The following is a 23,551-nucleotide window of genomic DNA, read 5'->3' on the forward strand; positions in this document are numbered from 1 at the left end:
TTTGAAATAGGTGATAAACAATGTAGACTATTTCTTCTGAAAGTGATATAGATGATCCATTAGATGGAAATAGCCCTAGAGCATCTAGGCCTAAATCGCAACAAAACAATGCCTTGTGGGATGAAATTCAAAATAGGTTCTAACATAGTATTAGACAAAATACCTAAATTTACACTTTGTGATACACCTAAGGTCAAATTTGAAAACCTAACTCCAACTGAATCATTTCATAAATTCTTTCCTGAAGCAATCTATAAATATGTAGCTGAACAGACAAATATTTATTCTTTACAATGTTGTGATGTCACAAACTGACATTCCCAAACGTTCTAGACTACATCAACTAAAAAGAAATTGATGAAAGGGACATGAAAGCTTTTGTAGCAACGCAAATTTCAATGGGACTCATTTCATAAAGCCAAACGAAGAATCATATTTTCAAGACGGCTTTTGGCTGACAAAAACTCCGGCATTTTCCAAAATATTTTCTAGAGGACCAATATCAACTAATCAAGTCTTTTTTGCATTTTCAATGATAATAGCAATCAAGTGTCAAAGGGTAATCCTGGGTATGATCCTCTGTTCAAACTAAGGCCCTTGATAGATTTTGTTTCTAAAACATATCTAGACAACTATGAGCCTGGAGAAGCACTTTCTATAGATGAAAGTATGATTAAATTTAAAGGTAGGCTATCCTTCAAACAATATCTCCCAAGCAAGCCATCAACAAAGTGGGGAATTAAGGTATGGTCGCTCTGTGACTCTTCAAATGGATTTCTGTTGAGATTCAAGGTGTATACTGGGAAAGAAAACCGATAGTAAAGATGAGGGCCTGGGTAGTAGAGTTGTAAAAGATTTGTTACTAGGTTTTGAATCTACTAACAGAATCATATACATGGACAATTTCTACTCTAGTGTTGATTTATTCAACGACCTGAGGTTGAGTGGGTTGGGGAGCATGTGGTACAGTGAGAGCAAACCGAAAAAATTTGCCTGTACAAATGAAAAAATTTGAAGAAAAAAGAAAGGTGACTTCCCAACAACATGGATTAGAGAATCTAAGGATATGATAGCATGTTCCTGGCAAGATACAGGAAAAGTAAACATGCTCTCTACTGTAGGTGACACTGGAGTAAAAATTAATTGAAGTCAGATCAAAGACAGGCAGACGAGAAGTCACAAAGCCCAATATTCAAGTACTGTACAACAAAAATATGGGTGGAGTAGACTTATTTGACAAGTTTTGTTCTACGTATCCTTACGGCCATAAATCAATGAAATGGTATCACCCCTATGAACATTTTGTCATTGAAATTGGATTGATAAATGGCTCTGCATTAGCTTATAATATGCAAAAATGGTGTAAGATTTCTAACCCACAAAAAGTTTCGAGAACAGGTTATTGACGGGTTACTAAGCGCATGGCAACCTAGAACTGCAATCCGACGGGGGTCGAAAATTGAGCAAACCCTCTTGATGACAGACTATCAGGGAAAATCCATTTTATCAGCCAATATGGAGATAAAAACCACAAACCTAACTGTGCTGTCTGTAGTATCCTACCATCAAGCTGCACCAAAAAAGGGAAAGGCACGTGTAAAAGAAAGCAAACATCATATTTTTGTAAAACTTGCCAGGATGAGCCACCCCTGTGCGTAGTTCCTTGTTTTGAAGTTTATCACTCTATAAAGATTTATAAGAAAACTTGCAATTGCTAAAAACCAAGAGAATCTTGTAAGGCTATAAGAGAATGTTTGCATATTGGACAAAAGTTTTGCATTTTTATTTTTTATGTTTAGGCCTACTAACTTGTATTTTATTGTGACTTATTACTTGAAATGATTAAAAAAGTAAATTGAAGAATGAGAAGTTTTAACTTTGTGTAAATAACTCTAAATGTATAAAAGTGAGTGTTGTGAAACATGGACTCCCTGCTACTTCTGCGCCTCGTGCGAATCACCACATTTTCAGCTTTACTGGTAAATTTATATTATTATGTACAAATTACTTGTTACACAATATCATATATGAGTATATGTACAATTAAACTATGATATAAAGTTCATTCAGACTACACATCAACGTATAAAATTTAATTTTTTTTTTTACAAATTTTTTGATAAATTAACTAAAAAACATTTATTATTCATCATAAAAAATTTTAATTTTGCATTTTTCTTACTAAACTAATGTGTATAACATCTCAAGGAACCAAAATAATAATGTTTAATAATTGTTAGAAAAAAAATTTTTTTTTTGTCAAAAAATGTTAAATCTTGGAAACAGTGTTGGTATATTAATTCGCGGCGAAAAGGTTAATATGGCACTATAATTATTAATAATGGATCACCAATCAGAGGACGATTGTTCAAGATCAACCGTTGATTCAATTATAAAAGCTGTGCCCAAAACTATACTAAGTTGGCATCTCCTCATGCTTAACTAACATTTTGTTTCACAGTTTTGCTGTGGATGAACCATTCTCCAAGTTTCAAGCTGTTTTTGTGTCTAATACTACTAATGTAAATCACTTACTTTACTTTATTTAAATAAATAATTTAATATGGTATTTAATATTTGAATCACATTAAATTTATCAACCAATTGAGATATGATATTATGTAACCTATGTTTACATTTAGTGATGATTATTTATCCGTGCCTGAAAATTTATACTTAAATTATAATTGATTGATGGACCCAGTTCAGCAGTTGACAGTCAGATACAATGAACACTAGCCAGAATATAGGGCATAATCTAATATATTTGGTATATACTATCAGGGTTGGGGCTGGCGTATGCTGGCACCCGACGACGACAGGACGTGGTATCACTGCTACTGCCGGTATTGTCAGACAAAAAGTCATCTCCAGAGGTGGTGGCGTTGGCAGCCCTGGCTTGTGGTCTCATCACTGTTGGCGCCAGTGACCCTGAGGTGCTCTCTACTTTACTTCAGACACTGCTTGATCTTCCCGTCTCAGAGCTGCAGGAGGGACAGTACTCCCGTTTCTTGCCTCTTGCCATCGGTCTCTGCTACTTAGGTAGGTCTTGCTACTCCAACATATTGTCATGTGAACATTGGATTTTTGTTAGATTCATGTGTTTTAAATTACTTATGAATGCCATGCCTGTTCAAACACATTTCCAATGTCTGCCTATTTCCGTATTGTCAGTAAACTAGAAACCATAGCATAGTTTGCTTGAACTAAAAGAGCTTAACAATAGCACTGATGATTGCTACTGCTCTCAATTGACTAACTGCGAAACTGTTACTAAAGCGTAGGCTATGGTGAGTGCTCATATTGCACAATCAACACAGAACTTTGTTTGATGTGAATTTTACAAATTTCTTTTGCTATTTTCACTTTATTGCGTATTGTTTTGTTGTGGATATAGAAATATACCTGGGAGAGAGTTGGTACAGCACGGCTGAAAGCCCGGCAGTTATGAAGTCAAGAAGTTGATAAATCTGTTATTTTTTTTTGTTAATAACTTAATTTATAATACCTCTTAAGCATCAAACTTAACAATTCTACTCATGTTAGCATCCTCGTTCACATTGTTAGCGTCTAATAGAGAACTAATCAATCTTCTTGTAATTGTATTATCAGTCAGTCAATTGCTATGTCAATCATCCCCTGTTCTTTCATGTAGGACTTAATTTCTTGACATGGTTACAACCTTTTTCCAACTATCACAATTTAGGGAATTCATCCTTTTTATAGTCAATTCTTTGACACCACCAAATCAATTCACACCAAATTTGGGCTACCAGAAAACAAATAAAATTTGTGTACTCAATAATTACTTCTTACAGCAAATAAGCTTTAAGAAGGAGAGCCTCTGAGGATTTTTCACAAACAGTATTGAGCAATATATCCAACATCTAAAACATCCTCACAGCTCAGCTAAAACCTCTCCTGAACCTATTATAACAGAAATTCCTGAAACAAGCAATGGCTTATACTCCATCAATAAAGAAGTTTCATTTAGAAATGAAATCACTTTTTTAAAAGGAATTCTCAACCAAAACAAAAAAGACATAAAACATACAAAACTACAGGATTTACAGAAACTCCACTCTGAAAAAAGGCCTCAGTGTTTGAAGATTCAATTTTTCATCAAAACATAGGCGGGCTGTCTAAAAAGTTGAGAGGTTAAACCATTTTCTGAAGCAGTTGGGCCCAACAGTACTAATACTAACTGAACATGGACATATAATTTAACGCCTTATCTATAACAGTAATTACACGTCATGCATTTCTATTATAATTGAATTGTTGTAAATTAGCATTAAATAATATTGTATGAATATTAAAATGTACCTGGGGAAGAGGTACTACAGCAACTCAAGCTAATGTAAGATCCCAATCAATGGATACAAATTAATTACAGATTTGAGCAGAGGCAATCATAAACTTTTAGGAGTTGCGATATATGTTGTAACAAAACATCAGAGATCGAAGAAGAAGCAGTAATAATGCAAGTGTGTGAAGCAGCTTTGATAAAAATTAATATTAACGAACAAAGCAAACAAGCAATCGAGATGGATAGCTCATATCCTTGAAAGAATTCCGAGACAAAGCCAATACTTTTAATGGGTAACATTAATTTTTACAGACTAACTGACAATTCAGATAATAAAAATTTCATAGGAAAGCAGCTCCAAGTCATGGAATAACATGTTCCCTTTTCCCAGTAACGCACAAAACTTAACAGTAGCAAATCATCTATAGACTGAATGTTTCTCTAACATGGCCATTTCAACTGAGGCCAAAGAGGCTTATCAATATTAATCAAAGAGGTTTATCAGATCATACAGGCCAACAATGTCTTTTACACCTAGAAAGTAAAATATCACAATCACCAGTTAGTGAACTCAGAAGCAATTTCAATAAACAAAACCTTCAACATTGTAGAACCGAACTAATGAAAGAGGGTTGGAGTTGTGTGTACAGTGAGCCTGATTATGTAGAAGTAAAATGCCTTTTACAGAGTTGTAAAAGTTGCCTGAATAAGAAAACAAGGATTTAAAAAAAGATCCAAGCAAAATGGCAAGTTCGATGAAGAAGCCAGGAGATTGAATGAAGATTTTCTGAAAGCCTTTCGGAAATATAAAATAACTGACAATGCTGTAGATAAGGCTGAAATGAACACCAAGAAAAAAGACTATGACCTTAAAGCTCAGGCACCTTAAACATGCTGCAGCAACAGCATACATAAATCAATCCAATAATAAATCAAAAGCATGGTAGATCATAATAGACGTAGAGAAGCAGGCTAAAAATACAAGGATTTTACCAACAAGTAAGTTTTAAATACTTTGTTTAGTCCTATTAATTTTTATCAATATATGTAGTTCTAAAAACCAGCGAATTATTTGAGTTTCCAGAACTGTTGTTGTCGGTGCTGGATTAATGTGAACATTTTGAAGTCTGCTTTGATTACCACTTTTAAGTCTGAATTTGAACATGAGAAGTGCATTCGGCTAAATCCTCCCTACTTGTGTGTATAACAGACATCTGATTATCTTTGATTACTGATCATCTTCTGTGTATCTAGAAGCCCAAATTTTCTATGCTGAAGTACTAACATAAAAATACAGTAGCAATAATTCACAAAATTTAACATAGGTCGATTAGATTAGGTGGATCAGATTATCAAATCGCTGATGTTTTACATGACAAATTACTTCTTCTTAGCAGGGGAGAGAAGAGGGTGTTGACAGCACTGTCGCCAATAACTTGACCTTCACCATAGCCTAGATTCTGGCTATCTATCTGAGAAGATATGTGTTTGATTCTTGAGGAGGTCATCAAGATATGAAAATTGTTTTGAGCCATTTTTCCCTTAAAATTTTCAGAACAATCAATTAAAATTTCCATTGGTGTAGCAAAAATTTCCTAAAACAAACAAGTTCTATTGTCAATAAGTTAAAAGTAGAAGAGCTCATTTTCCATTCGTGCACTAGGCTGGTAACAATCAGAAAGAGAAGTAACCCACTCCCTCTAAGTAGAGGCGTCCCTCAAGGATCTGTCTTGGGACCGGTACTTTTTACTTTTTATTCTGCTAACCAACGATCTCCCAAACTATCTCCAAGAGCTTAGCCAGGTACTCATGTATGCTGATGATACTGTCCTCCTCATAGCAAATAAACAAGTACAAGAACTAGAAATAGCATCCTTTATCGCTCTAAATACAGCAAAACAATATTGTAATCAGAATGACTTAGTATTAAACGACCATAAGACTCAACAACTAAACTTTGGAAGAAGAACAATTGAATTTACAGGACTCCCAGAAGTTGACCTAGATAATAAAGCGAAATACTTGGGAGTAACTATTGATGACAAACTCACCTGGACACCACATATTGATAAAATTTGTTCAAAACTTAACTCCTGCATCTATGTCCTTAAAAGACTAAAGGCTACCAATACTCAGGAGATAACTAGAATTGCCTATTTTGCACTTTTTGAGGCTCATCTTCGATATGGCATAACAGTCTGGGGCAACTCCTCAGCAAAAAAATGTGCAACGTATCCTGGTAATTCAAAAAAAAGCGATTAGGATCTTAGCCAACCTCAATCCACTTGACTCCTGCAGAAGTACATTTAAAGAACTAAAGATACTAACATCAGTATCCCTCTACATCCAGGAAGTTATTCTTTACACTACTAATCAAAATCTAACAAGAACAGGACAGCTCCATTATTACAACACCAGGCATGGAAACAATTTCATTTTGCCGAACCACCGTCTCAGCCTATATGAAGAGAAGCCAAGCTACGTGGGACCAAAATTGTTTAACTGCCTTCCTGACTACCTGAAGAAGATCTCCAGACAAAAACATTTTAAGAGGAAACTTCAAGAATGGCTCCTGGAGTGGTCTTTTTACTCGATCAAAGAATTCACTGACTTAAAACAACAACATCAAAATTTTTACAATTAAAAACCACTTTTGTATATAAAATATGACTTTACTACCATGACGCCATTGTATTTCTCCATGAAATTACAAATAAAGAATTTTTGATTTGATTTTGATTGATTGATTTGATTTCTTCTATGCCTCGTTAGTGGTAAAATGTCACTGAAATATGTGTGTTTCTTTTTAACTTTGAGTATCACCAGTGCCTTATTATTTAGACAAGACTTGTTACATTTTCATTCTTTATTGAATAACTAATATAAATTTCAGTATATACCAGGACTATTCAGAAAGTAATGAACATTTTGCAATAAAATAAAAAAAACCAGTACAAGAAAAAATTTTATAATATACATAAAAAAGAGGGACTAAAATACTACTTGTCTACATAATCACCATACAAATTCAAGCACATTTCATTGCGGTGTAGAAGCTTTGAAATTCTTGTGTCATAGAACTCTGCCACCTGTGATCTCAGCCACTCAGTGACACGTACCTGGAGCTTCTCATTCTCAAAACACTGTGTTGCTAGCAAGATCAAGACTGTAGGGGGGGGGATAAAAAAACTTCCCAGCCGAACGAGTTCAAGAGTTATTGCGTACAGTTTTCAGTGTGAGGTCAGGCATTGTCATGCAAAAGTAAAATTTTGGATGACAATTTTCCTGCCCGCACTTGTTGTTTCTTTATGGTAATCTGTAAGCATTTTTATCATCCGTCTTGCACAAATTTTGTAATAGCCTAGCTTCTGTGAAAAAAATTTTAAACAATAAAGGTTGTAAAACTTGTGGGAAACATAGAGAAAGCTCAGTTATTGTGAAACAGCAATTTTCTTTGGCGACCAAATCGTGAGTCTTAATGCTCGTAAGTCCACTCTTCTCTTGATCATGAATGTTTTTTCTGCCATTTTTAAACTGAATTCACTATTTCCTGACAGAGAACTTTCAATCATTACGCTGTTTCTGTACACTTCACACAGTTCCCGATGAATTTCTATTGGTTTTAAGTTTTTTTTGCTGACAAAATTAATCACACTGCACTTGATAACTGGTGGGATTTTTTAGTGCAGCGTACATGTCAAATTTGAATATAAAAAAAGGGCAGCATATTCCTGTTGTCACGGCTGGACGCTGACTTGAGGTGCCGAACATCAGTACACCTATATACTTGTGATTGGCATGCGCCTGGTAGCGTCGTGTGGAAACGTTCCTTACTTTCTGAATAACCCTCGTATTGTGTGCTGTAGAAATTAGTAACAATAATTTTCTTGCTACGGGAAGGTATTGTATTTATTAATTATAAAAATGTTATTGGGCTTGTTTTAACTGAAGATTTAATTAAATATTGTGGTAAGCTAAACTTTATTTTGATTGTTCAGGGCAAAAAGAAGCTACAGAAGCAACCAAGGCTGCTCTGGAAGTGTTGCCTGAGCCATTCAGGTCTATGTCACAGCAGATGTTGAAAATGTGTGCGTACGCCGGAACAGGCAATGTGCTGATAGTGCAGCAACAACTACAGATCTGCAGTGAGCACTACACTACCGTGAAAGAAGACACTAAGAAAGAAGACAAGGACAAAAAAGAGGACAAGAAGGACAAAGAAAAGGAGAAAGCCAAGGATTTGACCTCAATGCAAGCTGTTGCTGCTCTGTCAGTGGCCGTGATCGCAATGGGAGAGGAAATTGGGTCAGAAATGTCCACCAGAATATTTGCACAACTGGTATCATTTTATGACTAGAGATGGGTCGATTCTGATTTTCAATTATAAAATCACTGAATTGTAATGTTACAAAGATTTACGATACCTTGGTGTGCAGCTCTGCTATATCTTATTAATAAAGTTTGCTGCTGTCTGATAGTGATGGTTAAATCCAAAATCCACAAATTTTGAGTCTTAAACATTTATATCTGATTCTCAAAATTCAAATCTTATAACATTTTTTTGCCTGTTTGATTTAAATAAAAACCTGATAACACAAAGTGTAATCCAAGAGAAATATTATATTATGAATTTGCAGAGATTGGAAAATTGCTACATTTTAAGTCATATCCTCCATCTTCTTTTCTCTATTTGTTATATTATATAATATGGGCTTCAAGAAGGTACGTCTTTACTTGTTAAAAATGTAGACTTACGTTTTTGTGTGTATTTTAAAATATTAGAACACTTTACAAATGATCCCTACCCATGACAAGAAATATTAAGATGTACATATACATAATTATATGCTGTATTGAGGACACATTTACTAGTACACAAATCACAAGGTACACAAAATTAGTGATCATCTGTTTGTTTAGACCCCACACATAGACACAGCAGACAAGCGATGAACATAAACAAAAGAAATAGAAACTGAAAGCAAACTATTATTTAATAGATCACAATACTTTGTTTCTGTGGTATCTATATACAGTTTTCTGCATACAAAGAATGAAAAACACATTGTAGCAATCATCTGTTAAATTCCCAAGCAGCTTTTGCTTGTGTATAGAAGCAGCATAGTCATAACGATGCATAAACATAAATACAGAATATAGAAAATTACAAAATGCAAATTAAATATTTACAACACCACAATAATTTGTATTAATTTTCATAAATAAAGTACAACTAACCAAATTTGTGTGATTGGTAATTTGTTTTGTTCCGATCAGTTGTGCTCCAATTCACAACCATAAACAATTATTTGAATGTCAAATCAAATGTTTGAAAAATCACACAATATTTCCTTACCTTTGTTGTCTACAAACAGTTTCTTACAAACTTTTGATTAAACTATATTGAGGAATAAAACTTAAACAATTTTTGCATAACTTCTGATATATCGAAGGTTTGTTACTAAAGAGTTCAAATAATTGCGAAAATGTTATGTCAATCTACATATCAATATGTGTTTTGTGGAATTTTATTAGTCTGGTTTATTAAAGAAAAATTTTCTTTATTTTCTTTGAGAACACATTTCTGATATTAAATCTATTTTGGTATTACTAACCGTTATGACAGCACCCCAACAGACCACTAGCAGATTTATGTGCTAGACGTGCTTGTATGTCCATAGGACTCTAAGGTTTAAAGTTTAAATAATTATAAAAAGAATTATTATGATATTTCCAGTTAATTACTTTTGCAGTACAATAAAATATATAATTTGGACTTGTGCAATAGGGAAGGTATGGAGAGCCAGCAGTGAGACGGGCAGTGCCTCTAGGTATTGCTCTCACGTACATCTCTAACCCACAGCTCAGTATTATCGATGTGCTCAACAAGTACTCTCACGACGCAGATGAGGAGGTAGCTCACAATGCCATCTTCGCCATGGGCTTAGTTGGTGCTGGTACTAACAACGCAAGGTGAGGCTTTCATTAGTTTTTAGACCTTTACAGAAATTTCAACAGTGCTTTAGAATGGATCATTTTTAGGTCTGCTGGACATTTTGTACAAGTTTACGTTTTATAATTTACAACATACAAATGCTTATTACAAACCTTTGTATAGTTCAAATCTGCACAAATACCATTAATAAAATTTACCTAACCTTTAATCTGATGGAGTAGTGTAATACATGTATTAAAAATATTATAAACACACCATTTGGTTTTATTGTAGTGACACTATTCTTTGTACCTTGTACATATTATGGAATAAAGTGGTTTGACTGTTGACTATTGACCGCCAAGCTCAGTGCTACCATCTCTCAAACAAAACTGGCTTGGCATTATTGAATATAAGTATTCTCATTCTGTACTCATAACACTTCAACGTGAGGACGTTATTTTAACCCTTTGCACGCCACAAGCGATTTAATCCGCAAGCATAGAATTCCGTTTAACGCCCATAGCGATATATATCGCAAACTACGTGTTACGAATCTAAAGGCCCTAATAGTTGTCGAATTATCCACTAGATGGCAGGACAAGTCACTTTTGTTGTCAGCTGCCGTCTGGCAACGTGCAAACTGAACATCTGGGGATTATCGATAAATAACAGCTGTTCCTTTGTTCTCATCCGTCTTTGCCATACTTCTTCAAACGCCCATAGCGAGTATTTCTGCCGCCTTAGTATTATAGGAGGCTAGTTTGGTGCTCTATTTTTGTCGTTTTTGCTTACTGATAACTTTCTTTTGAGTTTTAGTATAGTATTATTATAGTTTAGTTTATATTGTGTTCAGTGTTTTGAAAGTTTTGAAATCTTGACATACTATATGAAAATATTTCCATTATCATGCTAATGCAGACGACCCGGACTTTGACAGTTTCGTTCTTGGGGTTATAAACGCTACGTTTTCGAGTGCAGTTGTACCAAAATCTGTACTTCTTTACATCTTACATAATGTTTTGTCCACGTATGTTTTAGTAAAAAATATACGTTTTATCAAAATAATATTGTTCAATTATTTCATACCTACTGGTACTTATAATATAAAAAATGCATTAAACTATATGAAAATAACCGAAAACGCATTCAACAGGTGTTTTTACTATTCAAATTAACTATTTAACCAAATAAAAAAATGGTTTTAAGTTAAAAAAAAAATCAAAATATTCTGTAATTTGGCGCTAGGGCAAAATACTTATACAAGAATTTGGCCTGCAGGAAATAATTTAAATTACAATAAGTTTGGTGTTAAGTAAATTATTTAAAATTAAGCCAAGTTTACATTACTATTATTAAAAAAAATTAAACAATTTCAATTGTACTATTATAAATTAAACAACATAACATTTACCAAACAAAAGCTTTGATGAGATTATTGCTAACTAATAATTAGGTATGGTTCTGAAAGTTTCCTAACTAAAAACTTAAGCCTAGTGATCTACGTACCCTAACACACAAACTACTCTACACGATAGCTGCACAACAACTCTGATACAACCTCAGCTTGCCTATCGTTAGCGGGAATGAGCCTACCAGAACCTGTCCAGGAGTATTCCAGATAGTAGGAGGCCCCCATTGTTAAAGCTATGACTAATTGGTCGGCCCAGCTGACTATCGTGTTCGCGGCCACTGGTAGATTACGCGTCAAGTTCAAATCTATAGTGGTACTCACCGCAATGTTTGTGCTATTTCAGTTGTATTGTTCCATATCAGAATAGTTTTAAAACTGTAGACTACATTCATTACTTATCAGATAATAGTCAGTCAAATATCAAATCATTCTTCAAATGTGACTCCCAATGTCTCCGTGTTGAGGTCCTAAACGTCTATTCCTCTATATTTTCAGCATTTCTGGTCCATTACATTTACTATGATTTCTAAAAACAGCTTTTGATATACTTTCTTGTTATTTCCAGTGGTTTCTGTTATGTAATTGGTGGTTAAGTTTGAGGTGGTTGAAAAATCTTTGAACCACCACATACTATGAAATGAGAGTTGTATGAAAAACTAGAATTTGCCCAAATTTAAATACTGTGTTGTGAAAGTGTTGTTTTTTCAGGTTGGCAACAATGCTGAGACAGCTGGCACAGTACCATGCCAAGAACACTGGCCACCTGTTTATGGTGAGGATAGCGCAGGGCCTGACTCACCTTGGTAAGGGGACCTTGTCTCTGTCGCCATTCCACACTGATCGTCAGATCATGAATCCTGTTGCAGTGGCTGGCCTCCTCATTACTCTCACCGCTTTTCTTGATACCAAGAATAGTAAGTCACCAGTTCTATTGTCAGATATTGTATGATAAAATTGTTATTATAAAATTTTCCTCACTGAATACCAAAGTTTGGGAAAGAGTGTTTGATAAAGTTACTAAAATTATCATTGTTAATAATGAAGCAAGCAGGCTATTGCTTAAAGTATTTTCATATATGTATCATCTGCATATTGAGTAAATAACAATATAGGTATATACAAAATAATAATAATTACAACAGTATATGAAAAAAATTAGTAATTTTTATGTAAACTATTTAGTAAGACTTCAAGTCACATTTTATCATAATAGGTATATAATAATCTTTGTAATAAAATGACAGCACCGTTTAGAGAGCAGAGGCTTAGCCGCCGGGGTATAATATTAATGTGTCTGATAGTGAAAAAATTTATCTTGATTTTTGTTTTATTTAAAATAATCGTAAAACAATTTTGTAGTTAAAAGTTTATAAATATTTTAGTAAGTATTAATTTTATGTTAGTAGTTCTTAAAGTTTCATGTGTAGAATTTCATTCTAAACACAACAGTACCAAAAACTCAAAAATCTTCTAAATACAAGTCAAGAGAGATATTAAAAGATAAAAAATTATTAAATTTTTCAAGAGAGATACAAACTGAATTCTGTGCAGTTTGGTACAAAGTAATTGAAAAACATTATGCAGTTTGCACTAATTTTCATGGCTGTAGTCCTCAAAGGGTTAATATATATGAAAATCAAGACTTCTTTAAAACTAATAAGTTATCATTTTAAGATAAATAAAAAGTTTAGTCTCTGCATCATTGTAATTTATAATTATATGTTACATTAAAAAAAAAATGTTATTATGTTTTAGTAATCCTTGGCAAATCACACTATCTGCTGTATACTTTGGCAACGGCCATGTACCCTCGATGGTTGGTCACTCTGGATGAAGAAGGAGAACCTCTGCCTGTTCCAGTTCGTGTTGGACAGGTGATTTCAATAGTGAAAATCAGTAGTAATAATTTATAAAAATGAAATAAGTTGCACCATACAGAAACTGCTTCACTTCCATGTGGTGTTTCGCTACAGCAGCGCACATAATTACGCTCTGTGTTCAAAAAGTAATAGGAATTTGTATGTTTTTCGAGTCTGAAGAGATCAATTGTGAAGATATTTTGTATTAAGTTGGTACTCATGCTCTTAACCCTTTAAGGAGTGCATGTAAACTCTACATAATGTGTAAGGACGTCATATGACGTATATTCTTATAGTGGCCCAAAGGAGTATGGACGTCATATGACGTTTAGCTTCTGTATTTTTGTATTATCGTAAATGCATTGCTATTACTGATTGCCTTTACATATATTTGTCTGTAAAGTGGTTCCATCTATCGGCAACATACTTAACTTCCATGATTGTGCTCGCATTCACTTGTAAGATCATGGTAGAAGCTACTTACTCAAGGTCGCATCGCTTTGCTGCCAGAATATGCCTCCACATTATACTAGATATTCCTTGTATACTGCATACTGTGGCCATAGTAATCTTGTGAGAGTGACATATTTGTTAAGCAACCATAGTTTGTTACTGTTTTCCAAATGGCAGACAATATTGATTGAGTCTGCCGTAGTGAGGAAATAAGACATTTGATTTTCAAAAAGTACTGAAATATTGACTTGTAAAACACGTAGTCCTTTTTTATTAAGCTTTCAAATGTAAAGAAACATGTTTTAAGAGATTTTAAGTTTTTACTCCTTTTGGTAATTTTTTGGATTTCATCCATTACTAATTTTAGCCTACCAAAAGAAGACTGTCATATGACGTCCATACTCCTTAAAGGGTTAAAGTATAATAAAATTTGAAGCTTGATTTGTTGTTATTTTCTCAGTGGCAGCTTTCTAAGGTTATACATGTTTTATGAACTCAGCAATTTTCATTTGTTAAAAAAATGGATCAAAGAATTTGTATTAAATTTGTGTGAAAAATTAATACAGTGTGGGAAATGTTAGCAAAGGCCTATGGTGAGTTCTTAAAACAAGGGTTTACAAGTGGTATAAACATTTCAAAGATGGCTGTGAAGACGCTTAAGATGACGGACCCCAACACATCAACAACCGATGAAAACATGACAAAAAGTGGAAGAAATGTTTATAAATTATCACCGTATTATGATCAGAAAAGTCTGTGACAATTGGCTCATTCGATGAAATGTTTTCAAACAATAAAAAACAGTGGCGAATGGAGGTTGCTCAGCAGTTACTTGTATTCTCTGAAGTCAATGACGATGCAGAATTATTGATTGTGCTATAACAGGCGACGAAACATGGCTTTATGTATATGACATCGAAAATTAGGCTCAAACATCCCAGTGGAGGCTTTCTGGATCACCTAGACCATAAAAGGCTTGATAAGTGCAGTTGAACGTGAAGATTGTGCTCACTGTGTTCTTAAATTTTAATGGCATAGTGCATCATGAATTTTTGTCAAAAGGTCAAATGGTCAATAAGGAGTATCACCTTTAAGTTCAGCGCCAATTGCTTCAAGCATTAAAAAAAAACACCTGGATTTGTAGCAAAATAATACATGGCTTTTGTACCATGGCAATGCACCTGCTCACACTTCATTGCTTGTTCGTGAATTTTTGACCAAAAACTACTGTAACGATGCCTCAACCCCCATATTCTCCAGACATGGCTCCGTGTTACTCTTTATTTCCAAAAGAAAGGAGAACCTTAAAGGAGTGTCGTTTTACAAGCATAGATGATATTAAAAATGTATCACTGAAAGAGCTAAAGGACAACCCAAAAAGAAGCCACTTATACATTTACTTGAATTTAGGCCATTGTATACATTTTTGGTAAAATTAAATAGAGCGCTTTCGGTATTCATATTTTCTCTGAAGCCAAATTGATTTTTACTAAAAAAATCGGTCTTATTTAAAAAATTTACAATTTTCTTTTTCATGAGTTTTTCATAGATTTTTGAGAAACAAGAAAGCAATGAGATTGGGCGATAGCTATTACACGTACTGCTTAGTCCACCTTTATATATAGGAATTACAACGGCTGTTTTTAATTGTGTTGGAAAAATCCCTTTTTGAAAACTAAAATTGATCAAATATGAGAGAATAGTGACTATTTCTGGTGCGACAGTTTTTATAATATACGATATGAACTAATTTCATCTATACCTGGAGAAGTATTATTTTTTAATGAATTAATTATACCAAGGATTTCTTTCTCGCATACAGTTTCTAAAAATATAGTTCTTTGTTGGTGTTTATCTATAAAGTATTTTCTTATGTTTAATTTAGAAAAATCAGATGGAACATTATCGGACAATTTTAATCCACTAACTACATTAAGAAAATACTGATTAAATTCATTTGCTACATACTCTGAATCATATTCAAGTTTGCCAAATAGCAAGCCTATGGTTTTGCTATTTTTTATTCTTTGGTTTGTAATGTCATTCAAAACTTTCCAAGTGTTTTTAGTATTGCCTTCACACCTTTCTAATTTATTTTTATAATAATCATTTTTCAATATCCTAATTTCCTCTAGTAGCTTATTTCTAAAACGTATATAATTATTTTTCAATTGAATGTTTTGAGGATGATTTTTGACTAATTTGAATAATAAATTCCTTCTTTTAATCTTGTAACAGATTGTATCATTAATCCAAGGTTTTAGTTTCTTGAATTTATTTTTTTGTAATATTGATCTTTGCTACAACTTATACAATTTTTAAATGTTTTAATAAACGAATCAAAAGCTGACGACGGATCAAGTTTATTGTAAATACAAGACCAATCCTCAGCGGCTAACAGCTGCTTTATATTCACATAATTGATACGCTGGCCGTCCCGGTGGGGCGGAGGAGGGGGCCGGGTCTCCCCCTCCGCCACCCCACCAAGAGCAATGCATACCAAAGAGTGGTCTGTGATACCAGCGTGTATTGTTGTAACATCGATTGTTACCGAGCGCTTATCATATAAACGCGCATAGACATGATCAATGCATGTTGCTGAATCTACTGTAATTCTTGTAGGTTCATTAACAAGACTTTCTAAACCATTTACTGCCATTAACCTTTGATAATTATCTACAAGATAATGATTTTCCAAAATATTTATGTTTGTCGCCTCAACTAAAAAACTTTTTTCCTTCTTAAAACCATCTAAAATATTAGTAAACTCTTTAGTAAAAGAATCTATTGTATATGAATATATCTAATGGGGACATTTTGAAGGCGACGACGTTAATCAAAATGCCCACAAAAATAAAATAAAAAAAGCCAGGAAACGCCAGGAATAAACAGGAAAAATTTATGAGAATTCCCGTTACATTTTGAACATACCTTGTATGTCAGATAAAAGCTGGATGACCATGTAATTTTTGAATGAACTTAGCTCACATGCAAATCACAATGTTAAAATATACAAGAGTATATCGCAATTAGTATATGTTCTACTAAATGTGTCTTAGTTGTAATATGACTGAAATTAAATAGGTACTTGAGGTAAATTAAGGTAATATGTCCGTTTCTTTATGCTGTTTTAGTATAGTATCTATTATAGTACAAACCACAATAGCTGAGATTTATTCTTGAAATTTTCAAGTAATACTCAATTGTATTTTACAATTATATGATTGGCTATTATTCTATGAGTATATTTTAGTCTGACCATCAATTAGATTATAATTAAGAAGCTTGTTAAAGTTACCTTGACTATCCCTGCCCTTATTTAATATTTTGTATTCATTATTAATGACTATGTGTTATATAGCTGAAAGAAACTCAGACAATCTATTAGATAACTCTTGTACAATAAATTTTTCCCAAACACTTAAAAATTTACAGAATATTGCCTGGCACTTCTGCATATGATTTTGGAAAGAGTTGAACTCATATTGCTATGACAAAATATCTAGAATATTTGATATATAATGGATTTTTCTTGTATTTCAGAATACGCTTGTATCTTACGGGATTTGAACACGTTAAGCTTGCGTAAATATCGATCGCTCTTCCATTGTAAAGTATATTGAATTGTAACATAATTTTAAATTGTGCTATTTTCAAAATACATTATTTATTTTTTCAGTCAACAAAAGGGAAAGATCTTTATTACAAACTCTTAAATTAACGTAGGCTAGTATCCATCATAATATCAAAAGAACTCGGGTAAATTCTAAAATAAATAAATGTTGTGTTTAAACTGGAGCTAAACTCAGCATTCATATAGCCCTATTGTACTTTCTAATTTTCTCTAATAATCCTGGTATATAAAGGATTGACAGACAAAATGGATACTTTCAGCCTGTATTAAATAAGTTTAAACAAAACAGAAAAATCATTCCTGAGTTAATAAATCAGGCTAGAGATAAAATCACTTGTTTACAGTATAAAAAAAAGTCAGGGTTAATAGTTAAAGAATTAACTACTGTAAAATAAAGACATGCCCATTTTAAGCTGTATTTCAATTTACTGCTGGTTAGATCATTGTACATTTTACTGTATTTGATTCTATTAAATATATTTGAGTTTGAATATAAAAATCAATATTTTGGTATTAACTATAATTATTTAACAGGCAGTAGATGTGATCGGCAAGGCTGGTACTCCCAAGACTATTGCAGGAGTACACACCCACACCACTCCAGTGTTGCTTGCCGTAGGCGAGAGAGCAGAACTGGCCACTGATGACTTCACACCTCTCACTCCTGTTATGGAAGGATTCGTCATACTGCGGAAAAAAGCAGTTGCAACTAATTAATTAATTTTTGTATTCAGTTAATAAATGTTCATAATACTTTTTGTAGTTAATTTGACATTGTACTATCTCCTTACTATCACATATTTAAGGGTGTAGTAAATATGCTTTCGTCATATGGATAGTATTAAATTCGTCTGTTGAAATAACTATAACCATTTTGTATCCAACATTACAGAATTTAAAATATTGTTTGATATTTTCTATTATTTTACAAAATAAAACTCACAATTCTCCAATAATTTGTGTATTTTTCACGAGGCCTTTCGACACGTGAAAAATACGTGTATATTTCACGTATTTGTGAAAAATACACAAATTATTGGAGAATTGTGAGTTTTCTTTTGTAAAATAATACAAAAATTTATATTCCAATAAGAAGAGCTCCTCCTCCTTCATTGTATGATATGTTTTTACTTATCTATTTTTAGTTCTTACCTTCAAAATTAATAGGTTGAAATACGTTGAAATAGAGCATGTTTCAAACAGTGCTCACTGCTCAGTATTGTTTTAAAAACAAATTTTATTCAAAACTAAAAACAGTTGAGCATGGAGTCCCACAAGAATCAATATTAGGTCCACTTATTTTTCCTTGTTATATAAATCAGTTGCCTGTCATGGTGGGAAAAAGATCTGCTGTCTGTTTCTATGCTGACACAAATGTGGTTATCTCGGGTAAAAGTGTTGAGATGTCCACTCACTGATTGTTTCCACAAAACAAGCTCTAAACAGGGTTCAATCCAACATTTTCATTGAGGAAGAACAATTGCTGAATGCTTATAGCACAAAACTTTTAGGATTGGTTATAGATAAAAACTTAAGTTGGAATGAACATGTGGACTATGTTTTAAATAAAATTTCCAGTGGTCTATATGCACAGAGACGATTGGCTAAGGTTTGCAGTATAGAATTGCTAACAATAAATGTTAAAAAATACTTGGTAGTTCCAACAAATTCCAATGTTAAGTAATCATTCCTTCGCTAATCACATTTTTATTAGTACCTACAATCTTTAAGGAAATAGTCTAATCCTATAAGCTTCACATCTGTAGCTCTTATCTATCTAGTATATCTTGTTACTTTTCAAAATTAATTTGTATCACATTAAATTAAACTCCAGTCAAAGCAATAATAGTTTACTCTCAATGCCTAATCTAAAATGTTTATAATTTAAACATGAAAATTAAAATAGTCTAGTACTAGTTAGCAGGATGAAACATTATATTTACATACAAATTAATATATATTGAAACTTTTAATTTTGAAGATTACTCATCTCAGGCCATGAACTCTTTACAAAAACTACAAGGGAATTTTTAACGGAATCCGCTAGTCGGTCTCCCGTCCGTGTTGTGAACACACACCCGTCACTCGGAGTTTCATTTCATCTCTGATCTCAGCCATGACAAGTGCCAGGTCTGCGGTGTGTGCAGTAGTTGATCGCGCATCTTCCGCACAACATTTGCCACTGAATGCAAGTAGCCAATTTGTGCTGAGCTGCAGTCACATGAACATGGCCGCCTCTATTGATCCTTCCACCAAATATGAATTGAGGAGTGTTATCATTTTCCTGCAAGAAGGGAATAGTGCAGCTCAAATCCATTGTAGAATGTGCTGTGTTTACAGAGAAAACATGAGTGATGGTGTGCATGAATGGTGTCGAAAGTTTAAAGATGACCGAACTGACGTGCATAATAAAGGAGGTCAAGGATGCAAGTCTGTCGCTACAAACGGCCTTGTTGAAAGAGTTGACAAAGTGCTTAGAATCCTAATTTAGCCTAAATTTTCTGTGACAATAGAGTTAGGAGAAAATCTGGAAATTTCAAAGACAAAGCACTTCACAGTTTTTTTTATCTACAAATTCCAGGAATCAAGTCTGTGACAACGTCGGTTTTCAGATGTTTGCACTAAGCAGAAGTTGAAATGGAGATGATTTAATATTCATATTACCTGATTTATTGTTCCAACATGTAAACATTGAATATAATCTAACTGACCAAGAAACTAGTGATGATTCAATGTGCGAGCATGATATTGTAGAACAGCGATTCTTGAACTTTTTACTTCGAGCCCCCCTGTATAATCCAGCTGGTAGCTGGGCCCCCCTATATGTAAGCGTACTATACAAGTGAGTCGCTTTTGAAATTTTACAGTAAACTTTTATTTGCTTAGTTTTGTACATTTTATGCTTAGGTACTACATTAGAGCCTAATGGAGCAATAGGTTTAATCGTAATCAAACAACAAATTCTATACAAGCAATTGCAATTTATTATTTATTTATTTCAGTTACTATAGTATATAAATGTTATTTATGACTCAAAGTAATAATAATAAAAAGAGCTTCAATTTGAAGTATGCGCTTGTTTTCTCTTTAAGCATAGTTTGTAAAAACGCGTTGTCAGTTCATCAGAAGTTGTCGTTTATCAAACAGTACTCAGTTCCGTGGTCAAATCCAGTCTTAAGCAACATTTACTCTTTATGGCAGCTAGAGCAGAAAACCCAGTTTCACAAGAATAAGTGGTGGTGAATGGATTGAGTTTTTCAATGCCTTTTCACTCAAATTTGGTTGTTCCTTTCGTTTGTACACCAATCCAGAAGGGTATGAGAGAAGATTCTTTAAACTTACTTTCAAGCTCGGTGTCACCATGGAGGTCAATGAGGTTTGTTTCTATCATCTTGAGGGAGCACTCGTCTACGGATGGTTTGAGCGGGTTTTGAATCTGTGCCAAATCATCATAGTCCTCATCAACATATGTTTTAAAACGAGATCTGAGGATTTATAAGTATTTAAGAAAGCATTTCTTTAGATTCGTTGGAATAATTTTTATATCCATTTCTTTAATCACAATTTTAAAATTATGAAATAGCTCAATATTGTCACTTTTCAGTCCGCCCTTGTATAAACTTAGCTTATTTACTAAGCTGTTCACCTTTTCAATCCATTTCAAAAAGTTTACATCTTTTTTCTGTAAAGACTTGTTTAGTACATTAATTTTCTCGAATATATATATGCCATGTACGCTAATCGCAGAAAAAAAATCTGTCAGTGAAAAATGTTGATTTTTGGTGCTTTTTGTCAAGCAAAAATGCAAGGACTTCATGTCTAAGCTCAAACATTCTGGTCAAAGCCGTTCCTCTCAATAACCAGCGAGCTTCAGTATGAAACAGTAAAGCTGTATGTACTGAGCCCATATCTTCACAGAGAATCTTAAAAACTTGAGACTTTAAAGAGGCTGCCCTTTAATGATATTGACTGTTTTAACGACCACGTGTCTTACCTTTTGCTCCTAAATCCTCTCTATGAATTATGCGGTGTGTCCATCTAGCTTCTGAAGCTACAGGTAGTGTCACCGTGCTCGACGCGTAGGGGAGGGTGGCCTGAGAGACAACGCCAATGCTCCCACTCCACCTCCCCTACTTTACTCTGTACAGTCAACTCTAGCAGGTCCCTCTGGCCCTCGTGTCTTCCACAACAAATTAAAATATCTTCGTTATTTTATCAATGGAGGAAACACATTCATATTAAACAGTATGAACCAAAATATTTCTTTAAATTGATTTCATAGAAATGTTTAAATAATATTTCTTTAAATCCATGACATAATTATTGTGATAAGGTATTTCCCTCTGATGGTTACAAATAACTTTCTCTCTGCGTTCAGAGTTTGAGATTGCAGGCTTGAGACTGCCGTAGGCCGCATTAAAAGTTATTTACATATTTTACATACTCACAAAACAATATTTATTATATACAATAATTACAACATTGTGGGATTAAAGATTCCAAAGTGATATATTGTCCTCCTCGTTGTCCATAAACAATAATGGGTGTAGATTGGAAATAAATATTTAAATCAACTCTTCGATCCCTGACAAATTCCCGTCTTCAATGTCATCTTCAGAAAAGTCACTGTTGTCCTCTTCACTGGACTCTGCACCAAGATCGATAACAAAAGATTCAATGGTATCTTCCAGTTGACTTTGAACTCCTATGAACTTCTCTTCCATTTTCTTCACATTTTCACATATTTTTTTCCAGTCCGTTTCAGTTATGGTTTCAAACTTCTGGTTCACAAGGCGCTCAACATCATGTATGTTAAAAGTCACATTGTGAGCTGCAACCCAGTTTTTTACATCAGCCCAGATTAGCTCTATGGCATTGAGTTCGGGATGATATGGAGGGAGCCTAAGGATGTCATGTCCATGTTCTCTCATAATCTCGTCAATTTGATAGCGAATGTGCGCCGGTTTGTGTTGCCTAATCAACTCGTAGAGCTCCACCTTGAGTGATGACGATGAGAATGCAATATTCTTCTGTATTAGCCAATCTTGCATTTCTGATTTAGTGTTCTTCGAAGTTGGGCACTTATCTACTTGGACATTGTGATAAGATGCATTGTCAATAACCACAACAGTCCGAGGAGGTACATTTGGAATTAATTTTTCCGTCAGCCATTTAAAATACATCTTGCCGTTCACATTGTCGTGATAATCTCCTGTTTTTATGTTGGCTCTCCACATTGTCAAGCAGTTTTTCACGAAGCCCATTTCTCCTCCTGCGTGTAGAAAAATAAGTCGCTCGCCTTTGGACAATGGGGCCGCCACTCCTGCATTTGAGTCATCGGACCAACCTTTTCCGGAAACATGAGCTGAATCGATGTAAGATTCGTCCGTAAAAACTATGGGGCGTTTCTCCTTCCGGTATTCTTGAATTTTTCTCAAATATACAAATCGTTTGTAAGCAACATCCTGGGTTTCCATGAGAATATGTTTGTTTGATTTGGTCTTTCTCCATCTGTAGCCCATTTTCCTAACAATTCTTCTCAAACTCGAGATAGACCCGGTAAAATGTATTTCACTTTCGAGTTTTGAACAAATTTTCTTCAGTGTTGGTAGACATTTCTCGGTCAAATAAAAATTGTTGATTGTCCGTCTTATAACACCAAGATCAAAATCATCGAGTCCAGTCACCTTTTTTGGCACCTTTCTCACTTTGTTTGGAGTTTCAAAGGAAGTCGTTGTTTCAGCTAATTTTCTTTTTTCGGCACTTATACGGGTTAGAGTTCGCCGTGAAACACCGACAGCTGTTGCCACTCTTTCTCTCACTTTCTTAGGGTCAATAACAAATGTTCCCTCTTTACCCTCTCTACTCATAAAATCCATCACATTAGAAATAACTTCACGTGTCTGACTTTTCAGAACCTTGCCATCCAGCTTCGACTTAAATACAG

At 34.0% G+C, this 23,551-nt stretch overlaps 2 protein-coding genes across 2 annotated transcripts in view; one reads left to right on the forward strand and one right to left on the reverse strand.

The window, feature by feature from the left end:
• Nucleotides 1-18,371, forward strand: part of LOC124359109 (26S proteasome non-ATPase regulatory subunit 2) — a 49,838-nt gene extending 31,467 nt beyond the window's left edge. Inside the window, exons 10-15 of the mRNA XM_046811563.1 lie at nt 2,785-3,042; nt 8,308-8,648; nt 10,098-10,282; nt 12,367-12,572; nt 13,414-13,532; nt 18,139-18,371. Coding sequence (XP_046667519.1) covers nt 2,785-3,042; nt 8,308-8,648; nt 10,098-10,282; nt 12,367-12,572; nt 13,414-13,532; nt 18,139-18,321 — 1,292 coding nt within the window. The 3' untranslated portion in view covers nt 18,322-18,371. The remainder of the gene's footprint in view (nt 1-2,784; nt 3,043-8,307; nt 8,649-10,097; nt 10,283-12,366; nt 12,573-13,413; nt 13,533-18,138) is intronic.
• A 3,798-nt stretch (nt 18,372-22,169) lies between these two features.
• On the reverse strand, nt 22,170-23,126 carry LOC124360982. Its single transcript, XM_046815017.1, has one exon. It carries the CDS (start codon nt 23,124-23,126, stop codon nt 22,170-22,172), a length of 957 nt encoding a protein of 318 aa, XP_046670973.1.
• Between the last annotated feature and the right edge of the window lie 425 nt (nt 23,127-23,551).

This window comes from Homalodisca vitripennis, chromosome 4 (assembly GCF_021130785.1).
Source record: "Homalodisca vitripennis isolate AUS2020 chromosome 4, UT_GWSS_2.1, whole genome shotgun sequence".
Taxonomy (NCBI): domain Eukaryota; kingdom Metazoa; phylum Arthropoda; class Insecta; order Hemiptera; family Cicadellidae; genus Homalodisca; species Homalodisca vitripennis.

Excerpts from the sequence above, each read along its gene's own strand:
- LOC124360982 (XM_046815017.1), bottom strand. The coding sequence starts at position 23,126 with ATGGGCTACAGATGGAGAAAGACCAAATCAAACAAACATATTCTCATG.